The following is a 24626-nucleotide window of genomic DNA, read 5'->3' on the forward strand; positions in this document are numbered from 1 at the left end:
ACTAATCCCAAGAACAGGCCTAAAAACAAAGACACCAAGACAAAAATATTTTTCGTTGGACTGTGTAGGTTGTTAATCTTTAACTGCAATGCAGGATGCCAGCCTTAAAAGATCCACAGTTGCACAGAAACTAGTATTTGCCGTCATTGTCCTCCCACTACAATTTATTCATTGACTAGATTCAACTATGCTTGTGATGGCTATTTTTATATTTTTCTACAATAAAAGCAGCTATAAAAATAAAACATGGACAGGTTTTACAAAACATATTTTAATTTCCACAGAAAATTATGATTTTGCATTCATACCAAAATGAACACAAAAGATTTTAAACTAAATGCAACTGTTCTCCTTAATAGACTGTGTTAGCTGCCCCACAACCCAAGGGATGTGCAGCTAAGTATATGTTGAAATAGTAATGGAGATCTGTTAGCCACTGCTCTTGAGTTTCACCACTCTTCAGCGCCTAAAAAAGGAGAAAAAGGAGGTGTAATTGACTGTAAATATCACTTTAAATTTCATTTAGGTGGACTACTGCTGAAAAAAATAGACAAAAACTGAAAACAAAACAAGGTAATAAACTACTTTTTGGATTTCCACTTTTATAATCTAGATAAGACAACAAATGTAAAATTAACAACATACCATATTTACTCAAGTATCAGTCTACCCAAATATAAGCCGAGGCATCTAATTTTACCACAAAAACGCATTCACTCGAGTATAAGACGAGGGTGGGAAATGCAGCAGCTACTGGTAAATTTCAAAAATAAAAATAAATATAGATACTAATAGAATTACATTATTTGAGGCATCAGTAGGTTAAATGTTTTCAAATATTTACATAAAACTGTAATTTAAGATAATAATAAGACATTAATAAGATAAGACTTTCCAACTCTGATTACAATGGGGAGGGGAAAGTATTTGGAGGGAGTTGAAAGTCCGTGTTGCCCAGTGACAGCCCCAAAACATCACTGCTCTTGAGATCTGAATGGAGGAATGGGCCAACATACCAGCAACAGTGTGTGCCAACCTTGTGAGGACTTACAGAAAACGTTTGACCTCTATCATTGCCAATAAAGGATATATAACGAAGTATTGTTATGGACCAAATACTTATTTTCCACCATAATTTGCAAATAAATTCATGAAAAATCAGACAATGTGATTTTCTGGATGTGTTTTCTCATGTTGTCTCTACCTATGATGTCAATTACAGGCCTCTCTCATCTTTTTAAGTGGGAGAACTTGTACAATTGGTATCTGACTAAATACCTTTTTCCCCCACTGTAGATAAAAAAAGAGGGAATTGTCTCTTACCATCATATCTCTAACAACCTGTTTCACCAGAGGCTCATTGGCCACCATATGACTCCGAAGTTGCCCGTGTTGCATCAGTAAACGCAGGAGCTGAGCCACAACAGGCAATTCTTCTCGACAGACTCTGTTCACTTGAAGGCTCAGGAGCATCAGTCTCAAAATCCGAGGCAAGGTAGTAAGCACTGAAATGCAGGCCCCCCACAGCACATCCCTGTAATGAAACAGAACATAGTCTGTCAGTCTGAAGAGTGAACATGAAATGTGTGGTATGTGTGCTGAACAAATCAAAATTAAAAACCACAGCACACAAAACTGATTTGTGCCCTCATACATCTGTGCTCTCCATAACCTGTCCTGCCTCCTCTCTTTCAGGTTCCTATTGGCAGATCTCAAAACGTGAGGGGGCAGTAGTTTCACTCATTTAATTATCTATTTACAGTATTTATATTCCGCCCTTCTCACTCTGAAGGGGACTCAGGGCGGACTGCAATGCACATATACATGGCAAACATTCAATGCCATTAGACATACAACATACCCTGTTTCCCCAAAAATAAGACAGTGTCTTATATTAATTTTTGCTCCCAAAGATGCACTAGGTCTTATTTTCAGGGGATGTATTATTTTTCCACAAAGAAGAATTCACATTTATGGTTGAATTTTTTAAAAAATGAAAATTTATTATCTACTGTACAGTAGTTGTTATCACAAACCAGCATAACCAAACTGCGAATCCTTTCAAGAATGTCTATACTATATTTTATTGCTATGCTGTTTTTAAATTACTGTTTTAAATTTCTGCTCATATGTAAATTTATGTTGTTGTTGGGCTTGTCCCTGGTAAGCTGCCTTGAGTCCCTTCTGGGAGATGGAAGTGGAATACAGGAATAAAGTTATTGTTATATTATTATTATTTCTTGTTAATACCTTTATTTCTATGTACAACCATCTATGGTATGTACATTTACCAATCCTGCATGCTTCCAAAAAAAAACTTTACTAGGTCTTACTTTCGGAGGAGGCCTTATCATAGAATCATAGAATCATAGAATAGTAGAGTTGGAAGAGACCACATGGGCCATCTAGTCCAACCCCCTGCTAAGAAGCAGGAGATCGCATTCAAAGCACCCCCAACAGATGGCCATCCAGCCTCTGCTTAAAAGCCTCCAAGGAAGGAGCCTCCACCACAGCCCGGGGGAGAGAGTTCCTCTGCCGAACAGCCCTCACAGTGAGGAAGTTCTTCCTGATGTTCAGGTGGAATCTCCTTTCCTGTAGTTTGAAGCCATTGTTCCGTGTCCTAGTCTGCAGGGCAGCAGAAAACAAGCTTGCTCCCTCTTCCCTATGACTTCCCTTCACATATTTGTACATGGCTATCATGTCTCCTCTCAGCCTTCTCTTCTGCAGGCTAAACATGCCCTGCTCTTTAAGCCGCTCCTCATAGGGCTTGTTCTCCAGACCCTTAATCATTTTAGTCGCCCTCCTCTGGACGCTTTCCAGCTTGTCAACATCTCCCTTCAACTGTGGTGCCCAAAATTGGACACAGTATTCCAGGTGTGGTCTGACCAAGGCAGAATAGAGGGGGAGCATAACTTCCCTGGATCTAGACTCTATTCCCCTATTGATGCAGGCCAGAATCCCATTGGCTTTTTTAGCAGCCGCATCACATTGTTGGCTCATGTTTAACTTGTTGTCCACGAGGACTCCAAGGTCTTTTTCGCACACACTGCTGTCAAGCCAGGCGTCCCCATTCTGTATCTTTGATTTCCATTTTTTCTGCCGAAGTGAAGTATCTTGCATTTGTCCCTGTTGAACTTCATTTTGTTAGTTTTGGCCCATCTCTCTAGTCTGTCAAGATCGTTTTGAATTCTGCTCCTGTCTTCTGGAGTGTTAGCTATCCCTCCCAGTTTTGTGTCGTCTGCAAACTTGATGATCGTGCCTTCTAATTCTTCGTCTAAGTCGTTAATAAAGATGTTGAACAGAACCGGGCCCAGGACGGAGCCCTGCGGCACTCCACTTGTCACTTCTTTCCATGATGAAGACGACGCATTGGTGAGCACCCTTTGGGTTCGTTCGCTTAGCCAATTACAGATCCACCTAACCGTAGTTTTGTCTAGCCCACATTTTACTAGTTTGTTTGCCAGAAGGTCGTGGGGGACTTTGTCGAAGGCCTTACTGAAATCCAGGTACGCTACATCCACAGCATTCCCTGTATCGACCCAACTCGTAACTCTATCGAAAAAAGAGATCAGATTAGTCTGGCATGACTTGTTTTTGGTAAATCCGTGTTGACTATTAGCAATGACCGCATTTGTTTCTAAGTGTTCGCAGACCACTTCCTTAATGATCTTTTCCAGAATTTTGCCTGGTATTGATGTGAGGCTGACCGGACGGTAATTGTTTGGGTCGTTCTTTTTTCCCTTCTTGAAGATAGGGACCACATTCGCCCTCCTCCAATCTGCTGGGACTTCTCCCGTTCTCCAAGAACTCTCGAAGATAATTGTCAGTGGTTCTGAAATAACTTCCGCTAGTTCCTTCAGTACTCTTGGGTGTAGCTGATCTGGCCCTGGGGACTTGAATTCGTTTAGAGAGGCCAAGTGTTCCTGGACAACTTGTTTCCCTATTTGGGGTTGGATTTCCCCCAATCCTTCGTCCATTCCGTGTTGCTGAGGTTGAAGATGGCTTTCTTTTTCTGAGAAGACCGAGGCAAAGAAGGCATTAAGTAGTTCTGCCTTTTCCCTGTCCCCTGTCGCCATCACCCCATCTTCTCCTTGCAATGGCCCTATCGCCTCCTTTTTCTTCCTTTTTCTACCAACGTAAGCAAAAAAGCCTTTTTTGTTGTTTTTTATGTCCCTGGCAAGCCTGAGCTCATTTTGCGCTTTAGCCTTGCGAACCTTTTCCCTACAGGTGTTGGCTATACGTTTGAATTCTTCTTTGGTGATTTCTCCCCTTTTCCACTTCTTGTGCATGTCACTTTTGAGCTTTAGCTCAGTTAGAAGTTCTTTGGACATCCATTCTGGCTTCTTTGCACTTGTCTTATTTTTCTTCTTTGTTGGCACTGTTTGCATTTGCGCCTTGAGTATTTCACTTTTGAAAAACTCCCATCCATCCTTAACTCCCTTGTTTTTTAATATCGGCGTCCATGGAATGCCGCTCAGTAATTCCTTCATTTTTTGGAAGTCAGCTCTCTTAAAGTCCAGAATGCGTGTTTGACTTGTCTTAGTTTCAGCATTCCTTTGTATTGCAAACTGCAGGAGCACATGGTCACTTGCCCCTAAGGATCCAACCACTTCAACTGTATTGATCAGGTCTTCCACATTTGTTAAGATTAGATCAAGAGTTGCTGATCCCCTTGTTGCCTCTTCTACCTTCTGGACCATAAAATTACCTGCAAGGCAAGTGAGGAATTTGTTGGACTTTGTACTCTTGGCTGAGTTTGTTTTCCAGCAGATATCGGGATAATTGAAATCGCCCATGACTACTATATCTCTTCTTTGTGCCTGTTTGGTCAGCTGTTGACAGAAGGCTTCATCAAGTACTTCATCCTGACTCGGAGGTCTGTAGTAGACACCCACGACAAGATCTTTTTGAGTCCCGGTTCCCTTGATTCTTATCCAGATGCTTTCAAGCTGGTTTCCCGGATTACAGTCTTGCATTTCTTCTGCAACGTAACTGTTTTTGACATATAAAGCTACTCCCCCTCCTCTCCCCTTTGTTCTATTTCTGTGAAAGAGGTTATAGCCCTCAATGGTTAAATTCCAGTGATGGGAGTCATCCCACCAGGTTTCAGTGATGCCTATGACATCGTATGTGTGGTGCTGTGCTAGGAGTTGGAGTTCGTCTTGCTTATTTCCCATGCTCTGAGCATTAGTGTAAAGACATGTAAGCCCCTGTGACCTCCCCTCGAACTGTTTATTTGGGATTATTGTGCTCTCTGTACTTGGTCCTTGCTGTGTTTGTGCAGCCCTCCGTTTAGCCTTTCGGCGGTTCCCTGTGGTCGTGGGTAATATAGTGTTCGCCAGGCTGTTGTTCCCCTCCCCCAGTGGATCTAGTTTAAAGTGCGCCTGATGAGGTTTGTGAGTCTGTGTGCAAAAAGATGTTTTCCTACTTGTGTGAGATGCACCCCATCGCTTGCCAGTAGTCTATCCTCTTGGAAGAGTAGACCATGGTCAAGGAAGCCAAAATGCTCCTCTTGACACCATTTTCTGAGCCAGTTATTGACCTGTACTATTTTTCCGGCCCTTGTAGAGCCGTGTCCTACAACAGGGAGGAGGGATGAAAAGATCACATGTACATTATACAGTTTTAGCTTTGTTCCCAGAGCTCGAAAATCATTTGTGATCTTTTGAAAAGTATGCCTAGCGGTGTCATTGGTACCTACATGAATCAACATAAGGTGGGGAGGGTGATGGGGCTTTAGGAGCCTGCTGAGCCTCTGAGTGATATGGTGTATTTTTGCCCCCGGGAGGCAGCATGTTTCTCGAGCCATCCCATCCGGTCTGGAAATAATGGCTTCCGTTCCTCTAAGGAGGGAGTCACCTACTACCAAGACCTGTTTCCTTTGAGGATTGACAGGGTCCCTTTTGTGCAAGACAGTGTGTATGTCCCCTGAAGAGTGTTCCTGTTGAAGTGAATCATGTAGGTGTAAAGTGTTGTCCTCCTCCTCAATATCCCCAGTGCATTCATCAATGACAATCCATTGAGATACATCCGAGAGCCCATTACTCTCCCAAGGATGTTCCTGTTGCTCCTGGTCTATGATTGGGGATGGAGCATTTGCATGATTACATAAGTGTGACTGTGGTGATGCACTGTCCCCGTCAGGGCTATCCCCTGCGCATTGATCCAGGGTGGTCCACTGAGTGGTATCTAAGAAACTGTGGTCCTCCACAAGATGTGTTTCCTGATTGTATGTTAATGATGTAAGAATTTCAAATCTGTTGTGTAAATGCAGCTGAGCAGAGGAGTTCTGCGGAGGCTGCCTGGTCCTGCATCTCCTTCTATGGGTGACCTCCTTCCAAGCCTGAGGGTTGTCTACCTTTGAGTTGATCTCCCCATAAGGTTCCTGATCATGGTCTTGGTGGTGTTGGTGTGATGCAGGCTGCTGATCTACAGCAGCGTGTTGTGCAGTGTCCAAGAAGAGCTCGAGTGCCTGAATGTCCTTAAGGGTCTTAATAAGGTGCTCGAGCTGTTGGATCCTCTGCTCCATCAGAGTCATCTGTTTGCATTTGGAGCAGATGTAGTTGTCTAGTTTTTGTGTGAAAAAGCGGAACATGCCACAGCTGGTGCATGTGATGGGAATGTTTTGCTTTTGTTGCATCTCTTGGGGAGCGTGGTGGCCAAGTGGGATCTTTGTACAGTTAAGTAATATGCACGCACTTTATGTGCAAACTGCAACAAACCACCTCTTTGTGTATTTAGCAATTCAGCAAAACCTCTACTAGGTCTTATTTTCTGGGGATGTCTTATTTTCAGGGAAACAGGGTTTATAGACAGACAAAGAGGCAATTTACATTCCAGCTTCCGGTTTCATGAGAGTATGCTCAATTCCAGACACGGGGAGCTGCTGCTTCCCCGTCCACTTGTGACACTGAGTCCTTGATGAAGTACTTCCTCATTCATCTGCACGCTGCTGGAAGGTTTTTTTAATAGTGTAAATTAGTTAAATTAGCCTCCCAGCATAAAGTGGTACCTAAATTTCCTACTCAACAGATGCAGCCGTTTTTGGGGCTGCACAGGTCAACAGCAAGCTAGACTAATGGTCGGGAGCTCACTCCGACCTGGGCTGGCTTCGAACTCATGATCTCTCTGACAGTAGTGATTTACTGCAGCTGGCTACTAAGCAGCTGCACCACAGCCCGGTCCATAGGCTGGGACATACTTGGTGAAGGGTGAAATTTCTGCCAAGCTACTAAACACTCCAATTGGGGGATCCATGTGGGCTAAAAACCTGTTGAGATAAGGGTACAGAAAGCTACTTGAAAAACACCGTTACAGGTAAAGCAATCTGTTATTTTTCATGGTCTCTGTGCCTCACACAAATGGGTAACTATAAACTTTGTCTAAGGTTGGTGTATCAGGTCACTAAACAGTAACAAGAAGAGCAGCATGTCCAAATCGGGCATCTGCCCTAGCTCTGCAGTTCTGACTGTAGTGTTGAGTAAACGTGGAAGGGTATAACCACATAGTGAGTTTACATAGTTCAGGCTGAGGAATGCCATGAAGCAGAGAGTCATCAAAGGAGGCCACCATCCTTCAGGGCTACAGGGACAAGTAGTCTGGCAATGTCATAAAGAGCCCTATAATTTCTAGTACTCATTGTGATAGTCACAGAGATTATACTTGCTGCCCCTGCAAAGGAAGAGCAAAAGTACTGCTAAGTTATCTTGGGAAGAAAAGCAGTGTCAGGACATAGAACAATTTTGTCGTGATGAAAACAAAGTAAACACTTATCAGATCAAAAAGCCATGAACTCTACTGCCTGCCTCATGGACATAATGGATACAAAGCAGAATAACCTCAGGGTAAGGTTTTAATCTATAGATGCTTCAATGACCAAATCAGAGCTGGCAGAGCAACAGGTGGATAAAGATGAGCCTCATCTCTTGGAAATTTCATAACCACTGGGTTACAAAATGGAAATTAGACACACAATTCCTGGAAGGCAAGAATTGCAGCCAACTATATATTCAAAGAAAAAACGGCCTTGATACACCGAAATTCAACAAGAAATGTAGAATGATGGATACTACCACAAAAGTGGATGGCTCAGATCAAGATGTGAAGGAATAGAAACACTTCTACTTCTGATTATACTATCTCCTGGTTGGCTTTTTCCTCAATGCAAACAGAACCCCTATATTGAGGCAAAGTTCTAGAGTTTTCTCCCAAATTTTGTCATAACATTTTGAGATCAGGGTAGAGAACATGTCCCTAAAAGTGTGAAAGCAGGTCATCTACACCTAAGAGAAACTCAATGTACAGGAGAGGCTTAGGTATGGCACATAAGCACACACTGCTTCCGTAAAGTTTCTCTCAGCACTGTTGCTATCCAAGGCATTTCTCAGGAGGAGCTACAGCTGCAGACAACAAAGGTGTCAAAACAGACCTTGATGAAGTGACTAAATGGCATTTTGAGTATACTGATCACTTATCATTTGTTCTTGTGTTTCCCTTGACTTCTGATGTCCAGCAGCCCCCCAAGCAAGACTTTGGGGTAACAGTGGTTGGTACCAAACAGGTGAGAGTGGTAGGAAGCTGCCATATACAGGCAGTCCCCAGGTTACGAACAAGATAGATTCTGTAGGTTTGCTCTTAAGTTGAATTTGTACATTGGAACAGGTACATTTTTAAGTGTAACTCCAGCTGTATACACACACACACTTTGAATAGCATATGGAAGGGTTAACGCTCCTGTGGTGTTTGTTTTGCCATCTATACCACTGTTCAGAAGATTTCAATGTGGCATGTTGTGGAAACAAGGATTGGTGATAAAGCTTCAATGGAGACACTTTTTCTCCATGCTAAGTCTTTGAGGCGTGAATTTCCCTTGCTAGGGGTAGATTTCTCTCACTTGCTGTTATCTCACCCCCATTCTTAATCATACATTGTTTGTAAGTCAGATGTTTGTAACTCGAAGACTGCCTATATACTGATGAAGCAGTAAAAATAAAGGTGGTAGGAGACATCACAACTGTCGGCATTAAAGCCAACATCAGTACCATTGCTGTCTTTGATTACTGAAGCTTCAAGATGTAGTGGAAGGTGAAAAAAATGGTTAAAGGCAACCTGGTCTGCAGCTCTGATCAAGTTCTCTCACAATGAAGCTTGATTCTGGAGGCCAATTTCTTCAGGGATTGTGCGGCAAAGTCCTTGGAGATCAAGCACTTCTCCACCGTTTGTATCTCACCCAAAAAAAGACACACTCTTCAGTGTCCATCAGAAAGGAAAACTTTCCAATCACAAGAGGTTCATTTCAGAGGGAAGCAGGGACTATCTAATCAAGATTAGGGGTGGGGGGAGAACCCTAAAGACAATCGCTTTTAAAAAATACATTAGCCATAAAATATAAAGAGAAATAAAAAATGAAAGAGAACATTACAGACTTGATAAGATGACAAAATAAAAAATGAATCTTTTTATCGAGGAATCTTTCTACTGGGCAGAAAAATCATTAATATACTCTTAACTTTGGAAGTAAACATTTTGTCTGGTTTATCTCCAATCAGCTACAATCTGAAACCAATTTCATAAATGCATACGTTTTTGAACATTGAATTCAGCTAGAAAAATAGACTAATTAACAGCACTGCTTCTAAAATTGCATTGTTTACTATTTATATCTCAAATTTAGGAAAAGGGATATTACTGAAGCCACAATCAAAATGCAAAGATTAAGGTGACTATAAGCAGGATACAACTAACAGGATACAACAACTCAATAAGCAAGTTTGAAGTTATACGTACATATTTATTTATTTGGGTACATACTATCCTAAAGAATCTTTTGCACATGCAAGAACTTTAAAAGTTAAGTAAACAAAATTAAAACATTTACCTCTTCTGTAAATGTTCTGAATCTTCTTGCTCTATTGTTAAGAGGAGAAAAAGGAGACTGTAACACAAAGAAGCTAGGAACTTGAAGAGGTTTTCGTTCAGGAGGCAACCTTGATCCATGAGCTTACTAATGGCACACAAAACAGATCCAGCAGTGCTATCAGGTATTACGGTTAATCCTGCCTAGGAGACAAAACAAAACAAATTCATTATACAGAGACTTTTATTTCCATCATAGCTCTTGCTTCGTGTCTATGTTCTTAAGAGAACAATACTAGTAACAATTTCAGTAGCCCTTCAGCCTGTTAGATTTTACAGCCTGCTCTTCCTTTGCTTTGATTCTGCATTAACAAACATCCTATTTGCCAAGAACGTTGCCGTCGGCATATTGGAGTTCTATAACAGATGTTGTGGTGACCTTGGTTTTGGCTCTCAGTCTGCTGAGGTTAAATAGCTTGCCATCTGTCCGATAGATGATTTCCACACCGGTGGGAAGCTTCCCATCAACAAGGTGAAGTATCATAGCGATGAAGATGGAAAATAAGGTAGGGGCAATAACACATCCCTGCTTGACACCTACTTAAGCAGGCCAAAATCGCACTGGCTTTTTAAGCTACTGCATCACATTGTTGGCTCATGTTTAACCTGTTGTCCATGAGGACTCCCAAGATCTTTTTACATGTACTGCTATTGAGCCAGGCATCCCCACATTATGTATCTTTGCATTTCATTTTTTATGCCTAAGGGGTGTATCTTGCATTTGTCCCTGTTGAATTTCATTTTGTTAGTTTTGGCCCATCTCTCTAATCTGTTAAGATCGTTTTGCATTCTGCTCCTGTCTTCCAGAGTACTGGATATCCCTCACAATTTGGTGTCGTCTGCAAACTTCTAATCCTTCATTGCCTTCTAACCCTTCATCTAAGTCTTTAATAAAGATGTTGAACAGAATCAGGCCCAGGATAAAACCCTGCGGCACTCCACTCGTCACTTCTTTCCAGGATGAAGAAGAAGAACTAGTGAGTAGCACCCTTTGGGTTAGTTTGCTTAACTAACTACAGATCCACCTAACCATAGTTTTGTGTCAGCTCACCACAGCCGCTCCTGAATGAACACACGAGACTCTCTGTGGTATCACCAGGAACTTTTACTGTAGGAAACATGAACATCAGAAAAGCCAAGAATGGGAGGCTCCGGCCAACCCTCCTTTATATACCCTCCCCCTCATTTGAACAGTCTCTTCCCGCTCAGTAAAACCCCGCGCAAATTCCCCGCCAAGTCCATCAGCCGTTTCTCCTCCGAGTCCTGGGACGCAGGTGTCTTATCAATGTCAGTGACCCTGAAACTCAGAGCCACATCCAGGCTCTAGTAGCAGGGTTCTGACATGGCGTCCTCCTCCCCTTCGTCCTGGAAGGAAAAGATTAAACACAACTATTGTTCTCCGCTGTCCAGAGTTCCTTTATACTTTTTTAACAGGCTGCAATGGAATACCGGGTGTACCTTTCCTAGGTCCTTTGGTAGCCTCAGCTCATAGGTCACTTCGTTTATTCTTTTTGCTACCCTGAATGGCCCTATATAGCGTGGAGCCAATTTCTTGGATGGGAACCCCAATTTCAGGTTTTTTGTGCTCAGCCAAACCAGATCTCCTTCGCCCAATTTGTCCCCCTCTCGGCGCCTACGATCCGCAAAGAGCTTGTACTTCTTTTGTGTTTCCCGCAATGCCTCTACCACGGTTTGCCACCCTTGCTTGATTTTGGCCGGCCATTCCTCGTCGGTCTGGCCCTCCCCTTCCTTCCACTCGGGTAGCCTGGGGAAAGGTGCCACCTCCTGTCCGTATACTATTTCGAATGGGGCACGACCTGTGGCCGAATGTACGGCCCCGTTAAAAGCCATCTCAGCAAACGGAAGAAGGTCCGCCCAATCATCCTGTCTATAATTGGTGTACATCCTTAAGAATTGGCACAGTGTCTGTTGGGTACGTTCGACCCCCCCGTTGGTCGCGGGATGAAAGGCCGAGCTCAGGTTCCTTTCGGCTCCTAACAGCTGTAAGAATTTTCCCCAAAATTTTGCAGTAAATTGGACTCCCCGGTCACTAATTATCTTGTCGGGACACCCATGTAGGCGATATACATGCTTCACATACAAATCAGCAAGTTTTTCAGCTGAAGGGAGTTTTGGCAGAGCCACAAAGTGTGCCTGTTTTGAGAATAGGTCCAATATTGTCCAAATGTATCTGTGGCCTCTGCTGGGGGGTAGTTCGCCTACAAAATCCATGGCTACGCATTCCCATGGCCTCATGGGCTCCACCACCTTCTGCAATAGCCCCTGGGGCTTCCCCGGTGGTGTTTTTCCCTCTGCACATAATTCACACTGCGTGACGTATCCCCTGGCGTCTTTCCTCATTCCGGGCCACCAGCATTGTTTGGCCAACAGTTTAATAGTCCTGGTGGGGCCTAGATGACCCGCACCCTTGTTATCATGGTACTTCCTTAACATTTCTCGTCTTAAACTTTCAGGAATATACAATTTCTTATTTACAAACACCAAATCCCCACACAATTCTCCCTTTTCTTTGTTTGTTTGTAACCATTTGTCCATTCCATACGCTCGCTTCAACTCTTCCTCCCATATTTCTCCTCCTCCCGTGGAAATGGCAGTACGTTTGTTTTCTTTGGCCGCTTGTGCTCGAGTTAGTACTGCCAGGCCCCATTGCTTATCAAGAAAAATACTCCCTTCAGATTCCTGAATTCCTCCCCCGTGCTGAGGCATCCGAGAGAGAGCGTCAGCGAGTATATTATGTTTCCCCTGGAAGAATCTGAGTCTGAAATCAAAACGGCTGAAATATTGGGCCCATCTAATTTGCTTCGCTGATAGTTTACGAGGGGATCTTAGATACTGTAAATTTCTATGGTCAGTCCACACCTCAAACGGTGTTCCACTTCCTTCCAGAAAGTGTCTCCAGCACTCTAGTGCTTTTAGAATCGCTAAGGCTTCTCTCTCCCAAATCGGCCAGTTTTTTTCTGTATCGCTAAACTTTTTTGACAGATAGCCACATGGCTTCAGGTTCCCCCCCTCGTCTTTCTGTAGCAGAACTGCCCCATATGCCCGGTCTGACGCATCGCAATGTAATACAAAGGCTTTAGACATATCAGGGTGCTGTAGGACAGGCTCCTCAGTAAAACGCTTTTTAAGGGCTTCGAAAGCTTCCTGGCATTCTATTGTCCAGGTCAGTTTGGCCCCTGTAGTCATTCTTGGCTTAGTGTCAGCTCACCACAGCCGCTCCTGAATGAACACACGAGACTCTCTGTGGTATCACCAGGAACTTTTACTGTAGGAAACATGAACATCAGAAAAGCCAAGAATGGGAGGCTCCGGCCAACCCTCCTTTATATACCCTCCCCCTCATTTGAACAGTCTCTTCCCGCTCAGTAAAACCCCGCGCAAATTCCCCGCCAAGTCCATCAGCCGTTTCTCCTCCGAGTCCTGGGACGCAGGTGTCTTATCAATGTCAGTGACCCTGAAACTCAGAGCCACATCCAGGCTCTAGTAGCAGGGTTCTGACAGTTTTGCCTAGCCCACATTGTTGTTGGTTGACTAAGTAAGGTAAAGGTTTTCCCCTGACATTAAGTCCAGTCATGTCTGACTCTGGGGGTTGGTGCTCATCTCCATTTCTAAGCCCAAGAGCCGGCGTTGTCTGTAGACACTTCCAAGGTCATGTGGCCGGCATGACTGCATGGAGCGCTGTTACCTTCCTGCCGGAGCAGTACCTATTGACCTACTCACATTTGCATGTTTTCGAACTGCTAGGTTGGCAGGAGCTGGAGCTAACAGCGGGTGCTCAAGCCGCTCCCAGGATTTGAACCTGGGACCTTTCACCTGCAAGTTCAGCAGCTCAGCGCTTTAACGCACTTCGCCACCGGGGCTCTTTGCTGGTTGACTACTAAATAAAAAATGCTGCTTTTCATGGAGAGTATGTTCATTTTCTAATCAGTTGCTATTTAGTATTAAGCATCTTGAATTTCCTAGAAGAAAGACTAGTCATAAGATTTTTTAAATCTGGCAATAAAATTTTGTATCCAGTTTAGTGTAGTGTAACATTTCTGTAAGCATGTATGAATTGCAAAATAAGATTTGGGGATGGATATTGCAAAGTGTATTATCTGAATCTTGTCATCGCACACAAACATATCATACATATTTTCACACACCTTTAAAAAAATGGGTACAATCCAATTACCACAGACAACTGGATACAAACAGCTACAAACAATAAGGGAGTAATTATGGGGAATAAATAAAATCACTAGGTAAGGGGATGTAAACAAAATCACCTACCAGGTATTTACAAATACCACTTTGTACAATATCTATGCACTGACTTCGTGAAGATATTGTGGAGAGGCACTGGCTCACTACCTGTTGCAACAGAAAAAAAATCAGAATTATCAACATTCATTGTGGGTCAATCTAAATTTATAGCAATAGAACCCTGCCAGAAAGTACTACATTCCAAAATCTTACCATTATTTCACTGCTGTGAAAAAATGGAATTACTTGCTATGCATGATTTCTTTCTATTTCATGGAAAATCACCACAAATCACCCACTTATTCAAACACAAATAGCTGTTGTCATTTTGCATCTTCAAATAGTTTTCAACTTGTAGCAACCAGAAAGCAAACCTATCACAGGTGCTTCAAGCAAAGAGGTGGCAACAAAGTGGAGTGTTATTCCAAACCAAGTGAGGGAATGACACCTGAAGAAGGATAGGTTCCTAATTAAAATGAAAAGTTGAGACGGCCATGTAGTTTAAAAACGACATCAGTCATGTCAACTTTTTGAGCAGAAGTACAATCCAACTGAGCTGACGTGTCCAATATAGCCCTGCTTCCATTTAGGTAACTACCAAAAGCAGGACTTAGGTTAACACAAACGGGCACTTCCTGTCACCAAGCTGTCTCGTTCCTTCTTAAAACAAGTCACGCATAACCGAACAGTTTGGAGCAGAGATTTGCTCTTACCAGCATTTTCTATTTCATTAGCATAAGAAAAGCAACTGCTTATCAACAGCTATCTTTATATGACAAAGATAGGTGGTCAGTTACCTGGCTTTTCTCTCTTCTCAGATTGTTTTATACCTCTGGTTTCCTAGCCAGTGGACATCTTGCTAAGATACATTTACTGGTCCTCTAAAAGTGACATAACATCTTGGCTGCTTTTCATCAGATTACATCATTCATCTGATTGCACCAGATGGTACTCTTAACAAGGCACCTGTTTTAAGGTCCCTGATCAGTCATGTCACTGTTTGATATGCTTGTATAATGTTGATAGTTATATTGGCATTCTGCCTGGAACTAAGCTGTGTCTATGCTCTCGGTGATGCACACACATTCTACAACACGCAGGGTTTTTTGCTTTATATTTTAGGCCATATGAACACCACCTTTATTTTTCCAGGTCTCAAAGTTCACAACTAAATCAGCCAAGAGCCTATAACAAAATATTCTCCACCTGACATCTGAATATACTGAAAAAGTGAACATTTCATAGTTCATAGCTTCCAAGAACGAAATTTTGATCACCAATACTAACATTCTATTTTGATAGCATTTACTCAAGTCCAATGTGGACATTTTTTGGTTAAATTGGGGGGGGGGGAAATAGATTCAATGACACATTGGAATGGCACCTGCCTGTACTGTTGGACAAGAGATCCCAGCTGGGGACAGAGGAGAGAGAGGCAGTGGTGGCCGTGGAAAGGTTGATGGGAAGCTGATGCTGGCTGCAAAAAACCTGGTGGGAAGGCTTGACAGAGGAGCACAGCTTCCTACCAGGACATTGTAGTGGAGCAGAAGCTGGCAGTGGCTATGGAAACACCGAACAGAGGGGCTCAGCTTCCCACCAACCCCACCATAGCCACTACTAGCTTCCTACCAGGCCTGAGGGAGGAACGTGGCTTCCTACTAAACTTTTGGGCCACCATCACCTCACATTTGACAACAAATCCTTTGGGGATGTTGTATGTTTTCCGGGCTGTATGGCCATGTTCCAGAAGTATTCTCTCCTGACGTTTCGCCCACATCTATGGCAGGAATCCTCAGAGGTTGTGAGGTACCTCACAACCTCTGAGGATGCCTGCCATAGATGTGGGTGAAACGGCAGGAGAGAATACTTCTGGAACATGGCCATACAGCCCAGAAAACATACAACAACCCTGTGATCCCAGCCATGAAAGCCTTTGACAACACAACAAATCATTTTTTGTAATACACACCTTCAAAATTGAGGTGTGCAATATATTTGATGGCACATTATAACCAGGTAAATATGGTACTTTCCCCACTCCAAAGAGACAAAAACATGAATAGTTGGGCTACTTTGTCATCAGCAAACTTGGCATATTTGTTACTCGATTTACTCAAATTCTACTGTCTTTTCAAGGGAAAAGAAACACTTAACTATGCTGATGTCCTTAAATGGAAAAAATGAAGGTCCTATCCAAATAGTTTCATTCATATATATAAAATCATCTTTTTATCTTTAAAAAAATCTATTTATTTATTTTGTATCAAAAGCACTGCATAAATAAATATAAAACTGATAGAGGGAGCACGGCAAGAGCTTCCCCGATGACTGCATAAATACAGTTGGCTGTCCTCTGGGCAACATTTCTTGTAAACGGCTAATCTTTCTAACCCAAAAGCATTGCTTTACATTTTTTTAAAATCTATAATGCTAAAAGACTGAATAAAGTAATAAGGCACTCAAATCAGTATATAATGGAAACATTCAAAATGCTTTCTATGGCTGTCTACCGTGAAATTAGCGAACTATCAGCTGTAGCCAGCATTGGCATAATATTACAGTAGAGTCTTGGTTATCGACACTTCGTATTATCTAACGCCCCAGGGCCACCCTCCCTTGCTTGCTCACTCATCTTCCCAGCCGGGTTCTGGTTCTGAGGGAGGGCAAGCGGCAAAGACAGCAGCACCAGCAGAAGCAGGAGCCTGTCCTCCCCTTCCTGCCTCCTCTGGGCCCTGGCTCCCTACCCCAATCGTCCCGGTGGCAAAGGCGAAAGTAGTGGCCACCTCTGCCTCGCTCACTCACTTGGCCGGGCGAGGGTGAGTGAGAGAGGGTGGGTGAGAGAGGGCGAGAGAAAGGGAACTCGCCGCCTGAATGAGCGAACGAGCAATCCCTCCCTATTATCCACATTTTTGCTTATTTGACATGTTGGATAACCAAGACTCTACTGTGCTTCAAAGAGTCAGATAGTGACACCACTTTTTTTTTGCTTTCCAGCAGAATATATTCCACCAAGGTCTTAAAATACTTTGTTTTCATTTAAATATAACAGTAATACTTTACATTCTTGGTGCATGTGACATTACCTCAGTCAGCGCCCAGTGAAACGAGAACTGTTCCAGATCAGTCAGGTAGAGGTGGACAGGGGAGAGCTGTGTTTGGCTTATGTGTGGTTTCCCCCGAATACTCTGAAGATTAGTTAACTCTTCTCTGGAAAAGCCTGAAAAACATTAACAGAGAAGTCAGTGAGGCACAAACCTCAGAATGAATAGCTGTTCAGTTATTTTAGTTTGGATTTGCTACAAAGTTTTCAGAAGGTGCTATCTCCACATCATAATCATGAAGCACACTGAGAAGTATACAACTGCTAACCAAAATCAGAATGTTTCAAAATGTAACTAAAACAAAGACATTATGAAACACAAACATTATCACTTAGATCAGAGCTTTCCAAACATTTGATGTTGGTGACACACTTTTTAGAGATGAATGATTTTTTGACACATTGAATCAGTTTTACTAACAAACTGGAGGATAAGCCACTCTCTTATAAGAAATACGGACAAATACATAAATTGCGACAACAAAATGTATGGAGACACAACGTATCTCATGAAAACCTTTCATTCAAATAATTTTAAAAGTATGATTTATTGCTAATTTCACGTTATGCTCCCATTATGTTCAGATGATACACCTACTCACTGCAGCTAACATACTAATATGTTATGGCACTGTTTGGAAAATTCTGACTTAGATTATAAGAATTTATAAAATATTATATCAGAGGGAAGCATTCTTAAGTGTGTACTTAACAAATCCCATTTATTTCAACAAGAAAGCAAGATTCCTGCCTGGAGAGCAGCCAGGCTTGGAAGCTGCAAGGCCATCAAATGCTAATCAAGGTGATTAATTACAACATTCACACTTGCCTCCAACAGACAAAAGTTCTTTCTCCCACCCTGGACATTCTAGTTATATAAACCACCCTTGCCTAGTTTCCAACATACCTCACAACCTCTGAGGATGCCTGCCATAGAAGTGGGCGAAACTTCAGAAGATAATGCTTCTGGAACATGGCCATACAGCCCAGAAAACTCACAGCAACCCAACAATCACTGGAGCTTTGGTTTTTGCAATAAGCCTGTGCTAACCCAGTGGAATTGTTGCTTCCTGACACTTCCTCTTCTAATTAGTCAGGTTTTCCCTGCCATATCACTAATTCCTTCTGGAATATCTTTCAGTTCCAAAAGCAATTTACCATCTGACAAAATCAAATGTAAAAGGCTAGGATTCATAAGATTAATGTCATGGTGCCTCAGGTCCTTCTCCCCATGTCTTTTAAGCAGTTGGCATTTTGTAGATGACCACAAATTCACTCACTGAATCATTATTAATTGTTATTTGATAGGCAGAATATTTCACGGCTACTTCTAAGCTTTGCTACAACAACTCATTTATTTGCTTTGCTTTATGGAAGGCATTTTGCCCATGGTCTAAATCAGGGGTCCCAAAACTAAGGCCCATTTATCTGGCTCACGTCCTCAGTTTTAGACTTGGGCTCGTTCAAAGTCTGAAATGATTTAAAGGCACACAACAACAATCTTAAATAACTTATTTATCTCATTAGTCAGAACCAGGTCCACAATTCCCATTAAAATCCTGATAAGTTTATGTTGGTTAAAATTATTTTTATTTTTAAATATTGTACTGTTCTTCATTGTTTTTTGCATTTATTTGTAGATAAATGTGCAGTGTGCATAGGAATTTGTTCGTATTTTTTTTCAAATGATAATTCGGCCCCTCAACTGTCTGAAGAATTGTGGACCGGCCTTCTGCTTAAAAAGTTTAAGGACCCCTGGTCTAAATTATAATCATACAACCCTTCAGATATTGCAGATATTGCAACTCTGATCATTTTTCACAAATAACTATACTAAGACTGCTAGGAGTTGCACTCCAATTAGAGGAAACAGATAATGCTGGTCAAACAACTTTTTGACTAAAGAACTACATAAATGTCAACACACCTATAACAAAACTTAACTTTAAAAATGCTTGGTGGCTTGGTTTATAGGCCTCTTTTGGAGTTCTTTGGGGCGCTGATTCACAAAACTGCATTGGATAGACTGCATCAGCTCTTAAATATGGTTATCGCGGACTTCCGGTTGGAGCTGAGGAGAGAAAGCTGCATGGAGCCTCAGCTCCGTGCATCGGAGATAGACGGTGAGGGGAAAGGTTATCTTCACCCCTCAAATTCCTCATCTTTGGGCGAGACAAAGAGAGGAGAGTGTCTGCCGGCAAAGAGCATCTCGAATGGAAAGCTCGAAGGCACAGAGAAATCCTCCCGTCTCCACGATCTCTCCACATAAGGCTCCAACTCTTCTTCTCTTAAGTAAGCACATGATTTACGTTTATTTGATTTAGCACTGAGCACTGAAGCTATAAATAAGTTCCTTTGACAATTAAAAGCTTGGACTTTTCCTGCTGGAGATAAGATAATTTGCTAAGCTAACTCCTTGAGAGACAAGAGCCTAAAAGTATTGTATTCCAAAGTTTAAAAGCTGCACTGTAATACTGTGCTGAAAGAGGCAGGTCGTAACAAAAGACTATGAATATGCATGCTACTGACCATGCCTGATAGGAGGCTTGATCCAGATGTCTCCAATCCAGAAGATGTATAGTTGCAAGGACTTTAATTGAACTAAGATTCAGAAGAATAATAATTGGATTAAAAGACACTGTTTTCCTCTTATGTTTGAGGTTTAACTATACCTATCCCCACCACCACCCATCTTGGCAGATTCCTATAAGCAGCACTCTCCGGAATAGTTGTTTTGTCTACAGAACTGAACGGCCTTGAACGGCCTTGAGCAAGAAGGAGGAGAGAGAAGGAGAGGAAAAGGGAAAAAAAAGTCAAGATCTAGATACAAAAAGGAGTGGGGAAAAAAATGGATAAACGCTCCCCCAAAGTGACGGGGCCGGGGATGAAAGGCCTGATATCATCTTATGCCACAGTCCCTGCAGCATCTGAAAAAATAAAAAAACAAGTCTCCACAGCAGCAGCAGCAGCACCAGACCAAACCCTCCTGGAGATTAGATCAATGTTTGAAAATCTGACACAAGCAATAGGAGCAGTGCAGCAGGACTTACAAAAAATTGCTAATAGGCAAGACCAAATGGACAATAAACTTGCAAAACTGGACAAAGACCAAAAATCTGTTAAAAAAAGAGTGGAAAGACTGGAAGAGCAGAGTCAAACCTATGAAGACCACCATGAACAGGTCTTAGATGCCATAGCGATGCAAGAATTGAAAGCCTGTGAGTGCTCTTTGAGGATACGAGGTCTTAAGGAGGGCCTGGAAAGAGAAAGTCTCATCTCTTTCATTGCTAATATGTTGGCAGGGCTGCTGAAAGAGCAAGATCTGGACATTATTCATGCTTCAATTTCGTCTTGTTTCAGAATCAACTCAGCCTTCGCAAGACAAAAAAAAGTACCTCGGGACTGTATAGTACAATTTGTTGCCAAAACATTTAAGGAGATAGTGCTGAAAAAACAATATGAAACCCCAATTGTGATTGAGGGAAAGAAAATATTAATGATGAAGGAGATCCCAGGAAGGCTTCTTAGAAAAAGGAAAGAATTCAATGCACTGGTGGTTAAACTGAAGAACAAAGGCACCCCCTTTCGTTGGCTCTTCCCAAAGGGTGTCTCCTTCTACCATAAGTCAAAGAGACACTATATTACAGATGCAGGGAAGGTTGAACAGTTCCTAAGGAAATATGCCCAGGACTTTCCAGGGGGAGAACAACAGCTTGCAGGCGATGAGAGCCAGGGGCACAGAAGGGGTAAAGGGGTGCCACAGGAAAGGAAAGAGCGAAAGCAGAAGGAGCAGGATGAAAATGAGAAGGAGGGCACCCAGACAGATGAAGAAAAAGAAGAGGAAGATGAAGTTGAAGAAGTGGAAGAAGATGAAAAAAGTGGGGGAACAGACTAACAAATAAAGAGACATTAAGAGTAATGAACTGATTATTGGGAAATACAATATGTTTCTTTTGCTGACTGGGATGGGGAAAAGGTGGGGGGATGGGATTGAGTAGATTCAAATGTCTGTACAAAATTTAAAAATCATGTCTTGTAACATTAACGGTTTGAATAATGGCTATAAACGTAAGAAAGTGGTTCATTTCTTGCAGAAAATCAAATCAGACATAGTGTGTTTGGTTGAGACACATCTGATATACAAGGATAGTCACCTGTTAAAAAGAGAAAGGCTGGGCCATTTATTCACAGCATGTAACAGTAAAAAGACCAATGGAGTACTCTTCTATATAAAAAAAGATCTGGCACCAGAGAAAATATTGTGATGAGGATGGCAGAATATTAATAATTAAAGTATATATACAAAAAGCCCCTGTACTATTAGTTGGAGTCTACGCACCAAACAACAAACAAAAACTGTTCTATAAAAAATTGACACGTATATTAGCAGAATATGGGGAAAAGGAAATGTTATGGATGGGGGATTTTAATGGAGTCATGGTGCCCAAAGAGGACAGAGATAGTAAAGTTAAAAAGGACAGGAAGGAAGGCCGACTCCCAGGATCCTTCCTAAGGGAAATTCAGTATTGGGAACTTTATGATATCTGGAGAGTCCACAATCCAACAAGGAAAGAGTATTCATACTATTCACATAGACATGGCACATCCTCAAGAATTGATCTGATATTTGGCACTAAGGAACTAGTGGGTAAAACAGAGAAGATTGAATTATTACCAAGAGTATTAGCCGACCATAATCCGATATTAATGAAATTAAGAGTGGGATATAAAAGAAACAGAGCCTGGAGAATGAATGATTATATTTTGAAAATCAAGTCACATAGGGAAAAAATTAGAATGGGGATTAATAATTACTTTAAGGACAATGCTAAAGAAGAAATGAAGGAGGGAATAGTCTGGGATGCTGGTAAAGCAGTAATTAGAGGGTTATTGATACAACAAAACTCGATCTGGTACAAAGGAAAAAATAAGGCCCAACTGGAGTTGTTATCAAAAATCAGGACAAAGGAATTAGAAATAGAAAAAGAAAAAGGTACAAAGACAAGACTACAAGGTGAACTAAAAAAATTGCACCAACAATACGAACAGCTAATTGCTAGTGAAATAGAAAGGAAAGTTATGTATAATAGATACAACTTTTTTGAAAATGCAAACAAACCAGGGAAATTATTAGCTTTGCAAATAAAAGATGCAAAGAAAAAACCATTGATAATGAGGATAAAAAATAAAGGAGAAACTGTCACCGATTCACAACAGATACAAAAACTATTCGAAGAATATTATGCCAACTTATACAAAAAAACTCAGGGGGAGATTAAGACAATCTCCCAGTATGTGGAGGAGACAAACTTAAAACAAATTTCAGAAGCAATGAAAGCTGACTTAGACAAACAAATTACACCAGAGGAAGTAATCAGGACAATAAATATGGCTAAAGTAAATAAGTCCCCTGGGGCAGATGGACTTTCGACCCTATACTATAAAACGTTTAAGGAAGAGCTAGTACCACAGTTGGTGTCAGTGATGAATGTGGTCTTGAAAAAGGGGGAACTTCCAGAATCTTGGAAGGAATCCATAATTGTTTTAGTCCCTAAACAGGATAAAGATTTAGACTTAATTAAAAATTATAGACCAATATCATTGCTGAACTGCGATTACAAAATATTTGCCACTATATTGGCAAATAGAATTAAGCAAGCTCTAGCACAGATCATTCATAAAGACCAGGTGGGGTTTCTCCCAGGAAGACAAGTAAATCAAAACATCAGACTGATATTGAACACCCTGGAAGTAGCAGAAAAAGACCCAAATAGAGATTTGGCATTGTTCTTTATTGATGCAGAAAAAGCCTTTGACCATGTTAGATGGGATTATTTGGAAAAAGTGTTAGAAAAATTTGAAGTTGGCCACCAATTCAAAAGGGCAGTAGGGGCTATATACACTAATCAAAGAGCAAGGTTAAACATCAATGGTCAACTATCAGATTACATCGACATACAAAAAGGGACCAGACAAGGTTGCCCGCTGTCCCCACTATTATTTATTATGGGTTTGGAAATCTTAAATGTCAGAATAAGAGAAGAGAAGGAAATTACGGGTTTAAAGATCAGTGACCAAGAACTAAAAATTAGGGCTTATGCAGACGATATAGTCTGTATTCTAACTAACCCACTACAAAGTATTAAAAAAGTATTGGACATTATTCAAAGACATGGTGACATATCAGGATTTATTATAAACAAGGAAAAATCTAAGTTTTTAGTAAAAAATATAGATGCTAAAAGCTGTAAGAAACTGGAGGCCACAGCAGACTGCGAGGTGATCCCAAAAGTAAAATATTTAGGTATATGGGTCACAAACAAAAATATCAATTTATTCCAGGATAATTACGTCAAAGTATGGGAAGACATTAAAAAAGATCTTACTAGATGGCAAACAATCCCACTAACATGGATGGGCAGAATTGCAGTAATAAAGATGATGGTACTCCCCAAAATGCTATTCCTGTTTCAAAATATACCCATTATCAAAGGAATAAAATTTTTTGAGAAATTGAAAAGAAAGATTACAGATTTTATTTGGGCTGGAAAAAGAGCGAGGATAGCATACCGGAATTTAATTGATGATAAAGGAAGAGGGGGGCTAAGCTTACCCGATCTAAGGACCTATTACGAGGCTGCAGCTCTGTCCTGGATGAAGGAATGGATAAAATTAGAAAATAAGACCCTATTAAATTTGGAAGTATATGAATTAAGATTCGGCTGGCATGCATATGTATGGTACGATGGAGACAAATTAAATAAAGACTTTAATAAACATATAATTAGAGGGGGACTATTAGACATTTGGAAAAAATATAGAAAAGGTATGGAACCGAAAACACCCCTTTGGTTGAGGCCATTAGAAGCAGTTATAAGACCAGCCTTAAGTGTAGAAACAAGAACATATAAAGAATACCTTATTAGAGAAAATGAAGAATGGAAATTAAAAGGGCGGGAAGAATTGGAGATTAATGATTGGTTTCGATATCACCAATTGCATGAAAGATATAAAAAAGATATGAGGGTTGGTTTCGCAACTAAAAAATCAGAACTGGAAAGAATATGGGAAAAGGGAAATAAAGGGTTAATATCCAGATTATACAAATACATATTAAGTTATAATATGGAGGATAATACAGTCAAGACAGTAATGATATCCTGGGCCAAGGACCTAGGTAGGCCAATAGAATTGGATAACTGGGAGTACCTATGGAACAAAGAATTCAAATTCACAATATCTGGATCAATTAGGGAGAATCAATATAAAATGTTTTATAGATGCTATATCACCCCAGCAACATTGGCAAAAATAGATAAATCACAACAAGGTATTTGCTGGAGGT

At 41.3% G+C, this 24626-nt stretch overlaps 1 protein-coding gene across 2 annotated transcripts in view; it reads right to left on the reverse strand.

The window, feature by feature from the left end:
- Positions 1 to 255: 255 nt before the first annotated feature.
- Positions 256 to 24626, reverse strand: part of tex10 (testis expressed 10) — a 60099-nt gene continuing 35728 nt past the window's right edge. For both annotated transcript variants that reach the window (XM_008112963.3, XM_016994463.2), the window contains exons 11-15: positions 17265 to 17398; positions 14209 to 14289; positions 9878 to 10059; positions 1324 to 1534; positions 256 to 466 (exon numbers count right to left, since the gene is read on the reverse strand). In XM_008112963.3, the coding sequence (XP_008111170.1) occupies positions 353 to 466; positions 1324 to 1534; positions 9878 to 10059; positions 14209 to 14289; positions 17265 to 17398 (722 nt within the window). In that variant the 3' untranslated portion in view covers positions 256 to 352. The remainder of the gene's footprint in view (positions 467 to 1323; positions 1535 to 9877; positions 10060 to 14208; positions 14290 to 17264; positions 17399 to 24626) is intronic.

This window comes from Anolis carolinensis, chromosome 6 (assembly GCF_035594765.1).
Source record: "Anolis carolinensis isolate JA03-04 chromosome 6, rAnoCar3.1.pri, whole genome shotgun sequence".
NCBI classification, from domain to species: Eukaryota; Metazoa; Chordata; class Lepidosauria; order Squamata; family Dactyloidae; genus Anolis; species Anolis carolinensis.